The sequence below is a fragment of the Muscardinus avellanarius genome (assembly GCF_963383645.1).
Source record: "Muscardinus avellanarius genome assembly, chromosome: 5".
Lineage (NCBI taxonomy): Eukaryota > Metazoa > Chordata > Mammalia > Rodentia > Gliridae > Muscardinus > Muscardinus avellanarius.
In genome coordinates, this window is record NC_137790.1 from 71,538,923 (window position 1) to 71,559,595 (window position 20,673).

A 20,673-nucleotide genomic window follows, 5' to 3' on the forward strand; every position below is an offset into this window, starting at 1 on the left:
CTATCAATAAGAAAGTAGAAGGTCTAGACTTAATGCCAATACTAATTGCAATGTTACTTTGGAGAGGTCATTTGACCTATCTGGATTTCAGTGTCCTAATCTGAACAGTTGAGGAGCTGGTCAATTCTACCTAACATAGTTCTGAGTCATCAAACCTAATGATCTTTCAGTTACAGAATTTTATTTTTTTAATTTTTAAATTTTATTCTATTGGTGCACTATAATCTCACATCATAATGTGAGACTATGTAAGGCAATGGCATATATTCACACAGTATTTGGTGCCCTAAGCCCTTCCCCTTTTTTCTCCCTCTCAATACTGAGTGTCCAGGCTAACAATGTTATATTCACATGTATACACATATTCGAATGTAGCTTTTTCATTGATTAACCTCGGGCTTCTCCCTCCCCTACCCCTCCTTTCTGGCTTTGCTGCGGTTTCCCCTCCATTATCTGGAGTCCCTCTGGAATCCCTAATACTCCCTAGTTTGAGCTATTAGAGAAAACATATGTCCTTTCTCTTTCTGTGCTTGGCTGATCTCACTTAGCATAATGTTCTCCAGGTCTTTCCATCTTCTTGCAAATGCCCAGTTTTGTCAACTACAGAATTTCAAAGTCTTTTTGACTTTTCTCTCCTCTTGACAGTTTCATGCTATTAGCTTCCTCTCTTATCCTGTCATACCTAGAATACTGTTTTCATCTAGAAGGTTGCCTATTTCACTATCCACATTTATTCAATCCAACAATTGGTTACAGATTTGATCTTTCTGCCCCGAGTCCATCATCCCAGCTCAGACTCCTTTTGTTTGTTCACTTCTCTCTGATGGTCTAGCGTAAGATCATCTCTTAGGTTCATGACAGCTAGCCTTTGTTCAGTTTTTTAAAATTTCTTTTTCTCTCTGTTGTTCTTTTTATTCCAATAAATACAAGGCCTTCTGGGAAAGTCTCCTTTTCTGATGTTAATTAGCCCTGGATTAATCACATAAATTCTTATTCCCCACCTGCCATTATACATCCTTTAAAATCCCTTCTCTAGAAAGTCAATCTAAGAAGATTAGGCTTTTAGAATGAGGAAAATACATCCTAAGATTTATGACATCTCTAGCCTCTTTCTTCTACCTTTATTTCATTCTTAATATTCCCCATCAGTATAATACACATTTAAAAATCACAGATATAAACTATAAAATTCCCAAGGTTCACCAAAGTGTTAATATTTTACTTACATACTAAGAAAATGCTCATGTGGTAATATGCATAAGGATCATATATTTCAATGTTTATGTCTCTGTGTATGTTCTCACCAGAATTTCTTACTCTTCTACTTTCTATTTGCCATTCAAGTTCTTCAGGAAAACAACACAATAAAAAGTTTCTTCCAAATAGTTTTTATCATTGGATAGTCTGAGTCCCTGATCATTTCATAGCTTTGGCAATTATCCACGAGGAAACTGTGGTAGAAATGATAATGAACCCAAGTGTCCAATTACCCAGGCTGGACTTAGAAAACCTTTGCCTTCTCTATATATCCCAGTCCTTGTTTAGAGAAAGTTCTTTGCATTAGTCATTTCTGTTAACTTGGAGTATGTCCTTGACCCCTCTTGCTTTCTACAGCAAACAACATTCCTTAAGAACAACACCTCATTCAAGGTATCCTGTTCCACTGGTTCTCCTAATTTAAAACATCATCATTCTTACTAATAAACCCACCCTGGTCTTATTGTAGCTGTACAAAAGTAGGGGCTTTGTGTATGTGTGGAGCATGGGTAGACATGAGAAGGGAACTTAAAGAGAATGTCTGTTACCATCAAGTAAACACTACAGGGTAAAGAGTTACACTCCCTTGTCCCAGTCTGTTTACTTCATTCACCATCGTTGCTATTTGTGTTTCTCAATTAGTTCTTTCCTCCTCTACTACCATCTCCACCTCCTCTGTTTACTGAAGATAGCACAAACCTTGAGTCTATTACTCAAGTCTCTGGGTGATACACAGACTGACTGATTTAACTCTCTCCACAGGACAATCATCTATCTCTCCCTGGTATATGTGCTTGGCCATGTGCTCAAGTCCTTGGGTGCCATACCAGTACTGGGGGGAAAAATGGTACACACGTGAGTAAAATAATTGGATCCACTTTTCTTCCATTAGACAGGTATGACTCAGGAATTCATTACAGGTGATTTTCTATTTTCTTACCAGAGATGGTCCCTTATTTTCAACTCAACAGTCCTATTACTATATTTGTTGAGAAAGAAATGTTTTATGAGCAACTGAACTCTTTCCTACATTATCTGAGCTAATTTGAAATAATTAGTTAAGCATTTGAAGACTTGTAGAATGCCAAGTTAGTATCCTCTTCATGAAATCTCTTTATTTGCTTGAAAATAAGCTCTTTATACCCTCTGTATTTCCTCACCTACTTACCATCCATGTAGCTATACTTCACCACGGATTAAAAGTTTTATTTTCTTATAATTTATTATAGAAATCATATTCAAAGCTTGGGATATTTCCGTTTATATGTAGTTCCACATATCCTATTGCTCTGTCCTTCTTAAGTTATTGCTGCTTATGTGGCCAGAAGCATTTGATAGATTTTGATGTTTTTTTATTCAGTCAGTAGAGAGGATGGCAGCTGCTCAAGAGTCAGGTCATGTATATTCATGTTATAATGTACCTACACATGTATGTACTCTATACATTAGGAATTGTGCTTGAAATTTAACAAATATCAGATACTAATTTATTGGTGTCCCATAAAAACCACTGATGTTGCTCTTATTTATTGTGATGAATTTTAATATTTTATTTTATGGTTAGTAAGGGTATATGGTATTGCAACCCATAAGATCTTCCTATTAAAAGATCTCTTTGACTAAAACAAACTTGAGAACCAGTGTTTTAGCTTTAGATTACCTTCAGTCTTTGTTTACATCTGATACATGTCAGGGATAAATGGAACTACGAAGTATAATATTTTCTCATGCAATGCATTCTTTTTAGAAGAGGCTCAAGCATCATAAAAGATGATAAATGCCCATGAGTATTTCTTGGAGTAAAGACAAATGGAAAGTACCTGCATGGTAGAAATGTAAAGATCTTTACCCTGTAATACATCCCCCCTCTTAAGTTCTATATTTCATCTCTACAACTGTGTTTAGTATCAATATGATTAGTATCTTCATCTCTCCATTTCAGAACCCTCTCATTGGTTGGACTGAGTCTAATAGCTTTGGGGACAGGAGGTATCAAACCCTGCGTGGCAGCTTTTGGTGGAGACCAGTTTGAAGAAAAGCATGTAAGATTCCTTTATTTCTGTATTCTCAAGAATGTAGAACCAGCATTGTGGGGAGGTTACTTGGCAGTTAGTTTGCCAAAATTGAGGTAAAACACTGATCAGACCCTCTCTGAGAAATTGTGTTCAGTGCTGGATACTGGTCATTAATAGAGAGAAAAAATAGAAACACATTCAAAAGAAAATAACCAGGGTGGTAGATGGACTAAAAAAAAAAACATAGCTTGAAGAAAATTTGGATTTCTTTACCTGGATAAGATAAGAATCAAGGAGTATATTATACAGTATCTGTCTGTAGATATTTAAATGATGTCAGCATTTAAATCTGAGACCAATCATTGAAAGCTATAAGAAGCTTTTTACTTCCATCAGTTATTTGCTTGATGGAAGGAAAAACTTTCAAACAGTGGGAGTTGGAAGTAGTGAGTTATTTATTTATTTTTATTGAAAATAAATGGTATACGTTTAAACTGCACTTGGTGCCCTCTCTCCCCTACCCCCATTTTCCCTTACCCTTCCCAACAATGAATGTCCAGAGTAACCATGCTATATTCATACTTTTACACATATTTGGATGTAGCCCTTTAGTGAGGTATTTAAGATGAAACATGGTAAGCACATTGGGAATGGGAGACGTCAAATAGTGTGGATTAAGCTTTTTAATTTTGAGATTTTACGAAAGGAGAAAATGATTAATTGGAATGAAACAGAATGAGTGTCTATAGAGGGATTTGCCAGGCTGGCCCATTTCTTCTTTTCCTAAATACTGTTCATTGTCATGGGAAAAACAGCATTAAGACCAAGGTAAAAGTGAGTATGTGTGAGAAAGACGTGAAAAATAGGCAAGGGAATCTATTTTTTAATTTTTTAACATTTCTGGATTCTGTTCTTTTGATCTTGGTTTTAGTTTTTGTCTTCATATACCTATTACTTATTCTATAGCTATTTATCATGTTTCTGTGCTCTTGCTTTTTCTCCTGTTGGAATGCACTTTCTATCTATCTATCTATCTATCTATCTATCTATCTATCTATCTACCATCTATCTTTCCTCCTTCCCTCCCTCCACCTTTATCTCTCCCCACAGACCCCATCTTTCTCTCACCCATCCTCTCTCTGACACAGTGCTTGCTATCTCTCTCTCTGTCTGTTTTCTCTCTCTGTGTTGTCTTATAGCTCATACCATTTGGGTTATTGTATACTCTTTCCTGCTCAAGGATCCTTAGATTATCATTACTTGGTGACTTTGGAGAAATAACTGACTTTGGCATGTAGGATTCGATGTACAATGAACTAAGCAAATTAGATGATTGGGAAAGATTGAAATGGGAACTAGAAGAGGAAGCAAAACACAATGTAAATTGGAGATGGGGAAGGACAGTTTGTGCTGTTGTGTCTGCTCTGCCAGAATAAAGCACAGATGTATTTAACGACTCATTCATCAGCAACTTTACTGATGGAAGTCATTTATTCAGTATCAGTCTACTAATAGATTTCATTTAATAGGACAAACTCATTTCTAAACTTCTAAGCATGTTGCTGCTCTTTTGCACACTCTGGCAGATCTACCTTAAGCACTAGTTGAACTGTCCTACCTGAGAAAAAGTTAATTGCACTGTTCTATGTTCTGATCTTTTTTCTGCCATACATGCCATAAAATCTGTTAATTAACTCAGTCAATAAACATTTATCGAGTCTCTAATATTTGTCAAATGTTATGCTAGGAACTAGAGATTACATAAATGGGTAAGATACAATTTCTGCCATAAAGAAACTTAAAACCCACTTAAAGACATTTAAGGCAAGGAAATTTATATTAGAATTGCTATGCACGTGATACAATGGTAGCACTGAGGACAAAATGATCATTTTTTGCTCAGGCAAAGAAATACAAGAATGTTAAAACTGTCTATGCTGGAGTTTAAAAGATGAGCAAATGATTGTCTGGGTCACTACATATCTAATACAATGTTGAGATACCATAGAGGCAATATCTGAACATGTGTGGGAATGGAGCTAGCAGACATATTGCACTAATGATTTATCCTGTTTATTTTAGGCAGAGGAACGGACTAGATATTTCTCAGTCTTCTACCTCTCCATCAATGCAGGGAGCTTGATTTCTACATTTATCACACCCATGCTAAGAGGTTTGAATCCTTTCCTACCGGAGGGTGAGGGATTGAGAAAGAACTATAAAGGCTTTACTCTGGCTAACCAAACACTGTTCAAGGGGCTTTTATCCCTCCAGTCTATACTCCCAGACATTTTTAATACGTTATTTGGGAACAGGGTCTCACTAAGTTGCTGAGAACCTCACTAAGTAGCTGAGGCTGGCTTCACACCAGTGTGATCCTCCTGTCTCCGCCTCCCAAGCGCTGGGATTATAAGCGTGCACCACAATGCCCGGCTCTGATCAAACCTTTCTATGGTCCATCTTCTCCTTTTATAAGGGCCTGAAATCTATGAGAATTTATTTTAGTCTTGATTCATCTGACAAAAAAAGAGGAGGGGTGGTTTATGGTGATGATAAAAAAAAGATGATGTCTGTATTAAGAACCTGAGCTTGTATAATAAAATATTGAAGATCCAGTGTTAATTCTTTTATTATTTTTTCAATTTTTTTAGGAGATGTGCAATGTTTTGGGGAAGACTGCTATGCACTGGCTTTTGGAATTCCAGGACTGCTCATGGTAATAGCACTTGGTAAGTATAATTGGGCAAAGGAAACTAATAATCTCTGATGCCACAAAAAAGCATCATGTAAGCACTTTCCACAAACAACTTCATTCAATCCACACTTGACAGGTAAGTGCTATTATAGAGATTTTCCCCCAACAAAATCAGAAACCTAAGAGAGAGAGAGAGAGAGACAGAGAGAGAGAGAGACAGAGAGACAGAGGGACAGAGAGACAGACAGAGAGAGCATGAGCATGAGCGAGAGCAAGCTGGGTATGGTGGTGGTGACACACGCTGGTAATTCCAGTACTTGGGAGGCTGAAACAGGAAGATCACAGGTTTGAAGCCCCCTTAGTAACATGGTGAGGCCATCAGCAACTGAGCGAGACCCTGTTTCAAAATAAAAAAAAAATAAAACAAGGGTAGGGTGTAGTTCAGAGGTAGAGTACCACAAAAAATAAAAATAAGGCCCACCGTTACACAAATAATAGGAAGTTTCTTAGGAGTCTTTAAAAAAGACCAATCTCAGGGGAGGGCACCAAGCACTGTCTGATTGTATGCCATTTTCAATATGATCCACATAAAAATAAAAAAAGAGACCAATCTCTGGACTACATGTAGGGCCAATCAAGAGTAGTCTGGGAAGCTATATTTTTTAAGATGGTTCTAAGGTGTAATCGAGGCTGAGATCCACTGCTCTTTAGTAAAATATGCAAGGAAGGAAAAAAGGTAATCTTCTCAAACTAGTTTATACTATCTGATACTTATTTATATGCTAATTAGAAGACTTTTTAATTCTCTTTTAAAACAACTTCTGAGTTTAACTATTTTTGCCCTGCTCAGTAATGTGCCTAAAGAGTTTGTCCCTAAACAAAGAGAATAAAGATTTGGATAAGTAGTTGGAAAGCAATGCAACTTAGATCAAGTGGCATTCTCTTTACCACTGATAAGAACCCAGTACTGGAAAAGAAGGGGAATGTGTGGGCTACTGAATTTAGGCAGCCTAAAGGGAAACTTGGGCATGATTGTTTCTAACCATTGACCTGGAAACCTGTTCTCACTCTGAGCTTCAGAGTTACACCCCCTTGGAAGATATCCAGTCCAAACACATAAAGAGCTCAAGAGAGGAAAATGAACCCAGAGTCTCAATGTTCAGTCTGATTATTTTTCTACCAGTGAGGCTGATAGTAATACTCAGAGTTCCCAATTCTAAGGAAATGTGTTCCAGGAGTGCTATAATACACTCCCTGCTTCCTTCTCCCTTTAGTGCCAAACATTTTCTCAAGTGTTTCCTTGGTTTCTACTAATTAGCACTACGTATCCTTCTCTGGGTCATTGCATAATAATAGTATTTCCATATCAAATAATTATAAAACTCAAAATAGATGCCATAAATGAGATATTTTATAGATAAGGAAATGTCAAATAATGCTATAGCCATCATTACTAGTCAGCTGCTTTAGTTTTCTGGGTGCTAATAATACCTATTCTGTGACAGATTCTGTGCTAGGTATTGAAGTCACATTGGCAAGTTAAATAGCTATAGAGTTTATCCTCTGAAAGAACTTAAATAGTCCAGTGGGGGAGAGGACATACAAGACAGAAATTTACCATAGTATGATCAGTGTCACAACCGGGGAAGTACAGTGGGAGTTAAGGAAGCTCATAGAAGGAATGTTAAGACTGAGGGTCATAAAAGTTTTGCCTAAATAAATGACTTCCAAGATAAGACCTCAGAAATGAGCAGCTGTTAATTGAAGAAGGTATTGTAAGCAATGCAGGAAGAGGACATGTATCTGTGAGACAGGAGGTGAGAGATAGTATGACATGTTCAAAGACCTTAAAGGAATTCAGATTACCCAGAGCATATGTGAGAAAGATAAAGAGGACACATTGGCAGAAACCAAATAATGAAGGGTCTTTCGAACAATAAAGTTCAATTAAGAATTAGAACTTTATTGTGTGGACTATGGAAATCTAAAAAAAATTTTTTTAATGGAGGAATGATTGTTTCTTATCTGGCAATAGTGTTTCTGTAATGTGGAGGAAGGTTGGGTTTAGGGTGAGGCAAAGATAATATTTACCTTGATTATTGGCATTTTTGACACTCCTTAAATTTTGTGCTTGAGGTGAGTACCTCACTTAACTCACCTTTTCCTGGCCCTGGTAGAATTTAAATTTTTGGTAGGATTATATATGTAAGGGAGGGAGAAGATAAGTTAGCATTGAATGCCAGTTCTGACTTGAACAACTATATCCATTTTGAGGACAATGAGTGGCATTTGAGGACAATGAATTTGGTTTTGGACAATTTGCATTTTAGATGTTCTTTAAACATCTACTTGTAATCAACAAATAGATGTTGGGAAATAACTGGTTAAAGCTCAGAAAAAATTGTCTGGGCTGAAGAAATAGAAATGGAGTCAGTAGTTCATGGGTAGCAAATAAACCTTAAAAGTAGGTAACTAAGTTGGGTGTGGTGGTGTACAACTGTAATCCCAGTACTTGGGAGGCTGAGACAAGAGGATTAAGGGTTCTAGGCCAGCTTCAGCAACTTAGCAAGGCACTCCACAACTTAGTAAGACACTCTCTCAAGATAAAAATTAAAATAAGGCTGGGGGTGTATCTCAGAGATGGCATGAAACTGGGTTTAATCCCAGAACTACAACATCAAAAATGGATAACTAAGAGAGCATTGAAAGACAAAGAGGAAAAGCCCATAAATGAAAGTTGGAAGGGATGACCAAGTGGTAATAGTACCTCCTTGGTTACTAGAAGGAGTTCAAGAAGAAGGGACTGACTCAGAGTGACAAATGTTACTGAGTGGGAAACTGAGATAAGACTGAAGATGTTCATTAAATAGAGATGTCATTTATATGATGATATCCATTATAGTTGATGGATGGAGGCCAATGACTGATTAGAGTAGATTTGTAAGTAAATAAGATGTAAGAAAATAAAAACTAAATATTTGTAGCTTGGAAGTGACATGGATTCAGTAGAACATACTGAGATATTGAGCATGAATATTATTGAGAATAATTACGTATAGAAAGATTTTGAGGGCACAACAAAAGATAGTGTATTTGGTATGAATGCACACAAGGAAGAATGAGCTTTGGATAGGAGGATATATATCTCCTTAACTTAACTGGAGAGAGGAGAGGATGTATGAGGATACAGTCATTTATAGATTTGGTGGAAGGGAATTGAGGGTATTTCCATATGAGACCTTCTATTTTCTTTGTGAAGTAAGAGGCAACATAATCTACTAGAAAAAACACATTTTCTATTCATCTTCCTTAGTTAAGTGGCCTTAAAATTTAAATGTAACCTTGTCAAGTTGATATCATTCCTTATTTTTATTACTCCAGTGTTACTACTGCAACCAACATTCCTAGAGGGTCCATTCCCCTCCTAGGGTTATTCTCAGTTAAAGGAGAAGTTATTCCCCATGCAAAATCCTGCTCTTGTTCAGGCACCCCTGTTTATATGCCCAATCATTCTTAGGATTATCACTCTTTCCCATTTCTTTCAACAATAAAAAGACTATTATAGATTATAGATAGTGAGTGCTATTTCAAGACGTTTTGAGAAAACTAAGAAGAAAAACAAAGGAAAAGTCATAACATGAACTTGACTGAGAAGAATAGAGAAATTACAAAGTTAAAGGAGAGAAAAGGAAGTTGGTTTGTGAGTTCTGGTATGTAAAGATACTGGAAAATGTCACTCATCACTGAGAAAGGCATCTCTAGCAGTCTCTATTAGAGAGGCATCTTGCTGGAGATGGAAACTATGTTGAGGAGGAAAGTTCATTTTGGGGAAAACCAAAATGGAGTCTTCCCATTTTGATTTAATGAACACTTGCTGTTTTGTAATTATAAAAGTAATACTAACTCATTGCAAGGAACTTGGAAAATAAGAAATAAAGATATGGGTTATGGGAAACAAAATGAGGTTAAAAATAAAAATAGTACAGAAGCCAATTTTTTTTTTTTGGTAGAATTGATGCATAGCGGTTAGAACATAAGGTACCTAAAAGAGAGTAACAGAACATAATCTTGAAAAGAGTAGGTTGAGATGTTCTCTTTGAGGACATGGGCCGTGTCTTTTACCTGTTTTTCCAGCAGTGTCTAGTACAGTGTGTGATACAAAAATTAATAGATGAGATGTTTTATGGTGGTTAGGAGCATGGAATTTTTGGAGTAAAATAGACCTTGGGTTTTAAAAAGGTGGTTTATTGTGATTTCTAGCTGTGTAACCTTGTAGAGTTGCTTTTTATTTCTTTTGGCGGGGGGAGTGGTAGTGATGCTAGGGATCCAGCCAGGGCATTACACATACTAGGCAAGTGCTCTACTATTTACGGACATTCCCAGCCCAAGTTGCTTAATTTCTTTCATCTTCAATTTCTTTATGTATAAAATGAAGATAATAATATGCATTTTGCCAAATTAGATCAGTTGATATATATAAAATACTTAATAACTTAAATATTGAAATAACACTTTAATAGATAGTTGGATAATAATTTAGAAAAACCTTTCCTGCTAGGAATTGGGATTTATTAGGTAGATTCTGGAAAGAAGGCTTTAATTTGGCATCAGTCAAAAAAAGGAGAGACTAAAAAATGAGAAACAAGTTGGCTGCCATTTTAATACTGGAGTAGAAGTTATGAAGTCTTGAATAAGAACAGTGGCCGTAGTAATGTGGAAGTGGGGCAGATGGGCAGTACGTTGAAGAAGGAAGATGAATGGAAGTTTGGTAACATCAGATATGGAGATGGAGAAAGAAGACTGAAAAGCCAAAGGCTGTGATTACATAAAAGTCTTAATAGATATCTCTTAACAATTGACCCTTTTATCTTTGCTTGGCTGCTGTAATTTTTATAACTTCAAAGTCAGGAAGTATAAGTCACTTCCCTCCTTATGAGATTTGCCAGTGATTCCTATAAAGCAATCTGCCCTTAGCACTGATAAGCCCAGTGTACTGAATGAGAAGCTAAGAACCTTATTTTTTTTTTATCAACTTCAGTTGTGTTTGCAATGGGAAGCAAAATGTACAAAAAACCACCTCCTGAAGGAAATATAGTGGCTCAAGTTATCAAATGTATCGGGGTAAGTTTATGAATTGTCTACTTATGTTTTATAATAAAAAGAAAAGAGATGGTAGGCTGAGTATATGGGCTTTCAAACAGGAGCTTATATTTTTTTCAGTGATTTCTCTTTTACTTGCATGACTTTTGACAAACTGAGATTAATGACCTTCCTTCATGCCTCTGCTTAACCACTAAGTAAAAAACTAACTAAACTGGCAAATAACTAAAAATAGTTGAGTTTTTACTTGGAAAAAGTACGCTGGTGTGGAGTTATATATGATACCAACAGGAAATAGGGAAAGATAAAATTATATCTTAAATATTCTGAAACTCAGCAATGACGTCAGAGTTAAAGACAAAAGGTATATGTGTTTGAGGGAAAGGATAAAGCAGGGATGCTTTCTCTTTGTCTCTTATCCGATATCTCTACTCTTCCCTAGTTTGCTATTTCCAACCGCTTCAAGAACCGCTCTGGGGACATCCCGAAACGACCACACTGGTTGGACTGGGCAGCTGAGAAATACCCAGTAAGTTAAAACTGTGGAAATATCTGATGGCCCATGGAGTGTTTCAAACTGCTTTTCTCCTGGTGCAGTTGGCCTCTTTTACTCTTGAGTGCTTCTGTGGTAAGAAAGAAAACCACAGTTGGAGCTTGTGGCGTTTCTGCCTGTGCTTTCTTTCTCCCTGCAGAAGCATCTTATTATGGATGTGAAGGCACTGACCAGGGTACTGTTCCTTTATATCCCATTGCCCATGTTCTGGGCTCTTTTGGATCAGCAGGTAAGAATAGTTATTTTGAAAGTTACCCCCTATTCAAGCCAATTTACTCTCTTGAGAAAGAAATGTCTCATCATAGCATCTTTCTGCCCCAGGGTTCACGGTGGACCCTGCAAGCCACCAAGATGAATGGGAATTTGGTGAGTAGAAAAGATGAAATTTTCCAAAGAACTCTATTATTTTCTTCATCATTTGTATTGAGGAAAAATAATTTACTTGTGTTTTTGCCTGAAAACTGCATTAAGATTATTAGAGAGTCACTTTTAGCCTGAAAGCCCTGAGAGGGCCCAAACACCCTTACAAGCAAAACAGTAGCCATGAACCAAAGATCCAATGAACTTACTTTCATTTGCTTCTTACCTGCTAATTAGCAATGTTGTTCACCTAGACTTTTTTTTTTTGTCTTCTGCTACCTTTAACTATAATTAATTATAATGTTTCAGGGCTTTTTTGTGCTTCAGCCGGACCAAATGCAGGTAGGAGACCTTTCTGTTGGCATGCACATGTATTTCTTTCCTCATCTGTATCTCTACCTGCGGTATTAGCATGTACAGCCACAGTCTGGTGCATTTCTCTTTGTATGCTGAACAGGGCCAACCAAAGAGATGAAAATAATCTCTGTAAACCTTAAACACTTCTCTTTCACATCCCCTGGTAATGAAGTAGATCCTGCCCAACTCCAGGGAATGAGTTTGTGCCTACAGGCATAGTATAAGCCTTAAATTCCTTTATTTCAAGGTAGTATAATGGAAATATTGTCAAAGGCAATAAAAGTCTTCGTTGCATGAGCAATGATGTTGTTAACTCCCTGTTCCTTTTTTTTAGCCCCTTATTCAACAACCCCTACTTCTTTCTTCTCTCCTACCTTTCTCCTGGCCATGACACTTACCCCTTGGGCTGTACAACTAGAGAAGATAAGTGACAATGGGGAGAGATGAACTCCTAATATGATTGGCAGAAAAATGGGCTCAGAGAGAAACTAGCCCATTGGGATATGTGGAGGCCAAGGTGCTATGCAAGCAAAATAGAGTCTTGGGTATAAAGGGACTGGTACATGTTAAATCATTCTTTACTTACTACTATGAAAGCATGTGTAGATGTGAGAGTGTGCATGTAAGCAAAGTGAGCATTGCTGACACTCAGGACAGAACACCAACAGCTAATCCTTTTTACCACGGCATTGCAGGTACTAAATCCCTTTCTGGTTCTTGTGTTCATCCCATTGTTTGACCTTGTCATTTATCGTCTGATCTCCAAATGTGGAATTAACTTCTCGTAAGTACTCACTATGGTCCGTATTACTTCAAACAGACTCATCTTTACCCACTTTGGGAAAGATTCAATGCCAGTCTGTTTGTACTTAATGATGATTGGTTTGATCTATCATTTTTCTGCTATTTTTCCACATTAGATAAAGTGCCCATTAAAACCGAAAAGTGGGAATTAGATCTAATTAATGAGAGCCTAAGTCAATACTGTGGGCATAAGTATGTGATGTTGAAGGGGTAGGTGTAGGCTTTGTGGAAAGTCAAAACTATGTGAAATTAGGCTCCTAAACCAACTTGCTGCTTTGTTCTTGATTGTTACCTCTTCAAAGAATTCTAAAGCCTTTACTGACAACTGATTTGTTTAAATCTATTGTCTCTGGAAAATGGGGACAATAGTTGAATTGAGGATAGAATTGTTCCCAGTTACTATTTCTGCCTATTCTAAGTAGATGTTATTCTTTGTAAGGTTTGCCAGAGGAGGGCTACACCTCCAGTCTCCCCCTTTTGTTTTCATTTTGAATCAGGGTCTCACGAAGTTGCTGAGAGCTTCACTAAGTTATTAAGGTTGGCTTCAAACCTGTGATCCTCCTGTCTCGGCCTCCCAAGTACTGGGATTACAGGTGTCTGCCACCACACCAGACTTCATTTCTGATTTAATAGCAATTTAGTTCTGATGTAAAGAGAAGGCTACTTTACCACATTCAAATGGCCCTTTGTCATTTACTGAGCAGATATTAGAGAGTTTGAGACCAAGTGCCATTCTAATGTAAATTAAGCACAAATCTTCCCCTAACAGAGTTTACTGGTTAGTAAGGGAGCTAGAACATATGCACAGATAACTGTTTCACAGGTCAAATACGTGAAGTGCCTTAGGAAGGGAAGATCAAAACGCCAGGAAGGTATGGAGAAGGAAGAGAGGCCTTCCTGTTGCACGGACCAACAAAGACTTCTGAACAGGAAAATGAGCTAAAGCATATATAGCACTTGACTTATAGCCAGTGTTCAACAATTATGGTTGTATTGCTATTGGTTTTGGTATTATGACAAAATGGATAGAGAAAATCATAAACAAACAAAAAAGGTAAGAAAAGTCGTCGTGATTCAGAGAAATGCTGTTCAATGACTCAAGTAGAAGGAGAAAAATGATGTATGAAGGGGAATTCTAGGAAATACTTTGAAAAGTATTCGGAACTAAATAAGGAAAGGTCTTTAATGGCAGGCTAAGGAGGTCAGATTTTGTATTCTTGAATCTAAAAGATAGATTGAATGGTCTCTCCCTTTTATTTGCAGATCACTTAGAAAAATGGTTGTTGGTATGATCCTTGCATGCCTGGCATTTGGAGTTGCAGCAATTGTAGAGATAAAAATAAATGTGAGTTCAGTAAATCTTTAATTTTAGGAGGGCTGTACCATATCTGTTTTGTTCACTTTACTAACTTGTTGAATCTTGATTCTCTGGGACCTAACACAGTATCTGTTTTATAGAAGGGACATAGTAAGATTTCATGATAAATGTGTAAACAGAGGTGTAGAATAGCAATGCAAAATGAGGCCCACCTTCTACCCCAGTGATTCAGAGTTGGTGTGTGTTTCCCATCCCCCACCCCCAGGGACTTCTCAAACAGTAATATCCAAGATATCTAGTTATCTTTTTAGTATATTTATCCATCTCAGGCTTATATAATACCTATCAGATACTTAAACTCCTTTTGGCAATCAAATAGCCACTATTGAGAGATGAAGTATAAGCCCATAACTGAGTCAAAAGGCATGGAATTTGTTTTCTGGCATTGGTGCTTACTACACCAAGCTGGTGTTTCCCCTCCAAAATACATTAGGGGTTTCTAAGAGAAATGCTCTCAGAGGGAGAAAACTATGTCCTCCTGGTTAGATGGGCTAGGCTGTTAGAGACAGGACTAAGATAAGTGTTCTTATTGTATCTGAAGGCTTATTTGTTGGTGATTCTAATATACGTTATCTGTCCTAAGGGAATGACCCCACCCCAGCCAGGTTCCCAAGAAATTTTCCTACAAGTCTTAAACCTGGCAGATGGTGAGGTGAATGTGACAGTGCTGGGAAATGGAAATAATTCTCTTTTGGTAGAGTCCATCAAATCCTTTCAGGTGAGGTATGGGCTGGCATGAACTAACAATTTTATGTGATATATTGACCTTGATTTTTTTCTTAACATCAATTGTATCATAGGTATCTTCCAATTTCCTTAGTCTTTGGTAACTTGATTTTAATGAGCATATAATATTCCATCTTGCAGTTCATTTAAATGTTTTCTTATAGATATTTAAATTATTAATATATATATTCCTTTAATGACTCCCTTACTCTTAAATCTTTATGAATGCCTCTAATTATTTCCTGTGGTAGATCCCTAGAGATAACTAATTAAAGAAAGAAATGATGAGTCTCTTATGAGGTCACTCAATGTGCAATGCTAGAGATTATGATAAAAGGTGAGTATAATGATTACTTCATTCTACAGAAACCAACACACTATTCCAAACTGCACCTGGAGGCAAAAAACCAGGATTTCCACTTCCACATGAAGTATCATAATTTGTCTGCCCACACTGAGCACTTTGTGGAGGAGAAGAACTGGTACAGTCTGATCATTCATGGGGATGGGAAGAGCATCTCCAGTATGATGGTAAGTTGAGGAATTGTCAAAGTTGTCATCTTGAAGTAAGACAACTGGCTTATTGACGTCTTACCAAAGATCTGTCTGATGTTTAAATGGTCTGATTATAGATTCCCTTTTGTCAGCTGTGACTGATTTTTACTTTCCTTTATTGCAGGTAAAGAATATAGAAAAGAAACCAGATAATGGAATGACAGCCATCAGGTTTGGATATCAAGCAGACCCTAGGCCACATCATTCTCTTGAGTTTGGGGTCTATTCTGATCTTTGGGGCTTCAGATACAGAGTCCTTGCATTCTGCTTACTCTGAACAGGAATGACCTCTCCTAGAATGTCAGGGATTGGTGGATGAGAGCATTTTCCAGGACAGTGAGGCAGATAGGCTTCCATTCTCAGGACAGTGAGGCAGATAGGCTTCCATTCTCAGGACAGTGAGGCAGATAGGCTTCCATTCTCATATGGGATTAGAAACGACCGTGTTCATACTTCACTGAATGTTATTCATTTATCTTGCTCTCAGGTAAATAACTGAAGACTTTCTCTCTGTGATCACTAGAAAGAATTTTAGGAGCAAATAATCTTCCCTTTATTGTTGGTAATTGGATAGTTATCATTTAAATTATTATTTTTATTATAAACCTATAGTGGTTGCCGGGCGTGGTTGTGCATGTTTGTATTCCCAGTGCTTGGGAGGCTGAAACAGGAGGATCGCACAGGTTCAAAGCCAGCCTCAGCTTCTTAGTGAGGTTCTCAGCAACTTAGTGAGACCCTGTTTCAAAATGAAATATAAAATAGGTCTGGGAGGATAGCCCAGAGGTAGAAAAACCCCTGGGTTCCACCCCTAGTACCACCATAAATAAATAAATAAATAAACCTATAGTGGTTTACATTTTTTAGTCAAAAGATGTGGTTCTGAATCCAAATAAGGCTGAAAAACTTGTCATATAGCAAGGGACAGATACAAAGCTGGAACACTAAAGAAATCACTTACTCTATGTAGAAGGAATTAGACATGAGATAGATACACATGCCTGTGGCTACCAAAATCAGGGTGTTGCTGTTGAGAATATAATTTTCTAGGAGAGTTTTTAATTAAAAGTCTGACTTTCACTGAAGGATAAAACAGTCATTATAACTTGCTCTTGAATATGCTTAAGAAAAAGCAGAAAACTCAAAATATGTAAGAAAAGAATGAGGCCAGAAATCCAGAGAGCCATAGAAAAGGAGTATTTTCTAGTTCAGTGTAGGATGATCTAAAGTCCAGGAAGAGGAACATTTAGGGTTTTAGAGAGAACTGTCCTTCTAATCCTTTGGGGCAGAGACCAAGGCAAAAACTAACAGAACAGAAATCTACCAAAAACACATCCTGAGGGGATAATCTAGAGTTCTGTGTTCAGAAGACTAAGATGATTCTGGAAGGGTCTACGATTTCTCCACACCCCCAAACAATAATAACTTACCCCAATATGATGTATGAATATAATGCACCAATAAAAATTAAAAAATAAAGTGCATCATCAGTAAAAAAAAAATAATAACAACTTACTATGAGCTAGAGTTCAAGTTTTATAGAAATCAAATTGGACTTCATTTATAGAAGAATAAGATCAGTTTTATGCAAATACTATTATATCATTACATATAATGATATTGTTTCTCTTAGTAAAGTCTCACTTGATGAATTCCACCATCAAGAGGGAAAGAAATTGAATATATCTAAGATGGATTAGAGAGGAAACTCAGATTTCCATGGGTGATCATGGTAGTAGTGTCCACCTATCCAGAGATCTAGAGGGCATGTAACAGATAAGTTAACACTACAGGAAGAAGAAAGTTAGAGAAGGCTAAGACTACAGATTACTTCTTACAAGTGAGTTCTTTTGTTTATCTGATTATATATATATATATATATATAATCATTATCATGTACCTTTTATTTGCCTGCCACTAGGCTAGACACTGGGAATATGGTGATCAACAAATCAGAAAGGCCCCTACCCTCTTTTACCAGGTGATTCTGTTTGGGTGTATTTATCTGATGTGTAAATAATTTCTCTACCCTCAGGGTTATTAACACTTTGCATAAAGATGTCAACATCTCCCTGGGTGCAGCTATCTTCCTCAACATTAGTGGAGACTATGGTGTGTCTGCTTACAGAGCTGTGCCAAGAGGAGAGTAAGAGCATTGTCCCATGGACAATTCACTTTTATCAATAATTGTTTTTAATTGCTGTCTCTGTATAAATATGGGAAACATATATATATATGCTAATTGTGAGTATAAGAAAACTCCTGCTCCCTTTTAACTATTGCCTTCTTCCCTCAGTTTCTTATTTATTTGTTTGCACAGGTATGTCAAGATTATGATAGTTGCAATGGGCATGCTGTGTAGTTAACATGGCTATTAGTTCTGGATTCTAATAATTAGTTAGAATCTACCCTCTCAGATCCACTGTCTTATTTCTCCACTAAGTCATAAGATTTGCATGAATAAAGTTCACATGTGCCTGAAACCTATAAAAAAAGTGATTTGCAAGTTGTTTATTCAGATTTAAGATTTTAAAAAACCTGATAGGCAATAAAAAGCTTAGATCAGGGCAGAAATCTGGCATGAAAATACTTCACTGTTTCTCTTCAAAGAGAAATGGTGTCACGACTTTCCTCAGGAGAGAGCTGAGATCATTCTTTCCCTTGGAGATGAGAGTGCTTCTTGAAGCCATGCTACTTATTCTAACTTAAACTTGCCCTGTTCCAGATATCCTACAGTGCATTGTACAACAGAGGATAAGAACTTTTCTCTGAATTTGGGTCTACTAGACTTTGGTGCATCATATCTGTTTGTTATTACTAATGTAAGTAGCTCACAGCTACCTCTCCTTTGTCTGTTTCTTTCTCTCTACACACATACATCACATCACATCACATCACATCACATCACATCATATCACATAGATCCTGGGATCCTTTTGGCAGGGAAAGCAGGCAAAGAAGACTCTGACAAAACAGGATCACATACTTATTTCTAATGTAAGATGACAACTTCTATAGTGATTTTAGAAAGCTCACTGTCTACAAAGGGGATTTAAAAGAGATTAACATCAGCAGTGTTGAGGAATGGGGAAAAGTATTGAGGAATGGGAGATACAATTTGTACTCTGCCAGCACTATGAAATCACATGGTCTGCTCTATTATCATTATAGCCCTAAGAAATCAAGATGAGCTGGGTGTGGTGGCTCACACTTGTAATCCCAGTACTTGGGAGGCGGAGACAGGAGGATTGCACAGGTTCAAAGCCAGCCTCAGCTACTTAGTGAGGCTCTCAGCAACTTAGTGAGACCCTGTTTCCAGATAAAATATAGAATAAGTCTGGGAGTATAGCCTGGAGGTAGAAAGCCCCTGGGTTCTATCCCCAGTAACACACACACACACACACACACACACACACACACACACACACACAAATAAATAGAAAGAAATCAAAGATTGTTTATGTAAAATTACTCAAATCTTGGCTGACTATATGCAGGTCTCCTAACTCCCTAGAAATTTGATCTGCTAATACATCACAGCCTGAAATACCAAGACTGATAGTAAATGTCAATCTCCACCAAGTTTGGGGATCAGTTAGCTATAGTCCATCAAAAACAATTATCTCGGCAATCAGGGAAAGACCTCTGAATCTTAATTTTGATGTCAATATTGACTTAAATTTTGTTATTTCGTTACTTTTATTGCACATTGAAAGTTATAGAAACAAATACAATTAATTTTTATATTAATCTTTCCCTATTATCCTGCAACCTTACTGAGCCCATTTATTAATTTGAATACTTTTATAGTGCATCTGTTATATTTTCTACATCCAAGATAATGCCATCCACAAATAGAGATAGTTTTACTTTCTTTTCAATTTGATTGTCTTTTATTTCTTTTCCTTGCCTAACTGCTCTGATGCAGTATAGAAGAGATAAGAGCAGACTTTCTCCAAGAGGTTGGGGAACATTCAGTTTACTACCATTAAGCCGATTACCTGAGGGTTTTTCATAGATACCTTCTATCAACTGAGAAAGTTTTCTAATGCTCTTAGTTTTTTAAGGTCTTATTGGATTGTTTGTTTCCTTGTTTGTTTGACTATAAATGGTGTTGAATTTTTTCAAATACTTTTTCTGCATTTATTTAGATGAAAATGATATTTTTGTTCTTTATCTTATTGATATGGTGTATAACATTAATTGGCTTTCAGTAATAGGTCAACCTAGAATTGTTAATGTTCTAGAACTGCTCTAACAAAGTACTACCAGCTTAGTGGCTTAAACAACAGAAATTGTCTCATGGTTATGGAATCTAGAAGTCTGAGATCAATATATTGATAGGGTTTATTCACTGCTTGGTTCATTCTGAGGGTTGTGAAGAAGAATCTTTCTCATGCCTCTTGCACAGCTTCTGATAGTTGGCTAGAAATTTGGTATGTAGTATAATTACTCCAATGTTTACATTTATCTTCACATGGTGTTTTTCCTATGTGTTTGTATCCAAATTTCTCCCTTTTTATACAAGGATATCTGTCATATTAGATTTGGGCCATCCAAATGACCTCATTTCATTTGACTAATTGCATCTACAACAACCTTATTTCCAAATAAGGTCACATTCTCAGGTATTTGTAGAATTGAGTGTGTGTGTGTGTGTGTGTGTGTGTGTGTGTGTGTGTGTGTGTGTGTGTTACTGGGGATTGAACCCAGAACTTTCTACCCCTGAGCTATACCCCACCCCTATTTTATGTTTTGTATTGAAACAGAGTCTTACTAAGTTGCAGAGGGCCTAACTATATTGCTGAGGCTAGCCACAGCCACAGTCCTCCTGTCTCAGCCTTCCAAGTATTGTGATTACAAGAGTGTGCCACTG

The 20,673-nt window shown here is 37.0% G+C and overlaps 1 protein-coding gene across 1 annotated transcript in view; it reads left to right on the top strand.

The window, feature by feature from the left end:
* SLC15A2 (solute carrier family 15 member 2) overlaps positions 1-20,673 on the top strand; it is a gene marked incomplete at its 3' end in the record, with an annotated part of 31,747 nt that overhangs the window by 8,640 nt on the left and 2,434 nt on the right. The window contains exons 4-19 of the mRNA XM_080695587.1: positions 2,020-2,112; positions 3,200-3,299; positions 5,355-5,445; positions 5,924-6,001; positions 11,006-11,088; positions 11,510-11,596; positions 11,760-11,849; positions 11,942-11,986; positions 12,290-12,322; positions 13,033-13,121; positions 14,405-14,486; positions 15,103-15,237; positions 15,612-15,776; positions 15,925-15,971; positions 17,833-17,943; positions 18,523-18,619. Coding sequence (XP_080551713.1) covers positions 2,020-2,112; positions 3,200-3,299; positions 5,355-5,445; positions 5,924-6,001; positions 11,006-11,088; positions 11,510-11,596; positions 11,760-11,849; positions 11,942-11,986; positions 12,290-12,322; positions 13,033-13,121; positions 14,405-14,486; positions 15,103-15,237; positions 15,612-15,776; positions 15,925-15,971; positions 17,833-17,943; positions 18,523-18,619 — 1,426 coding nt within the window. The remainder of the gene's footprint in view (positions 1-2,019; positions 2,113-3,199; positions 3,300-5,354; positions 5,446-5,923; positions 6,002-11,005; positions 11,089-11,509; positions 11,597-11,759; positions 11,850-11,941; positions 11,987-12,289; positions 12,323-13,032; positions 13,122-14,404; positions 14,487-15,102; positions 15,238-15,611; positions 15,777-15,924; positions 15,972-17,832; positions 17,944-18,522; positions 18,620-20,673) is intronic.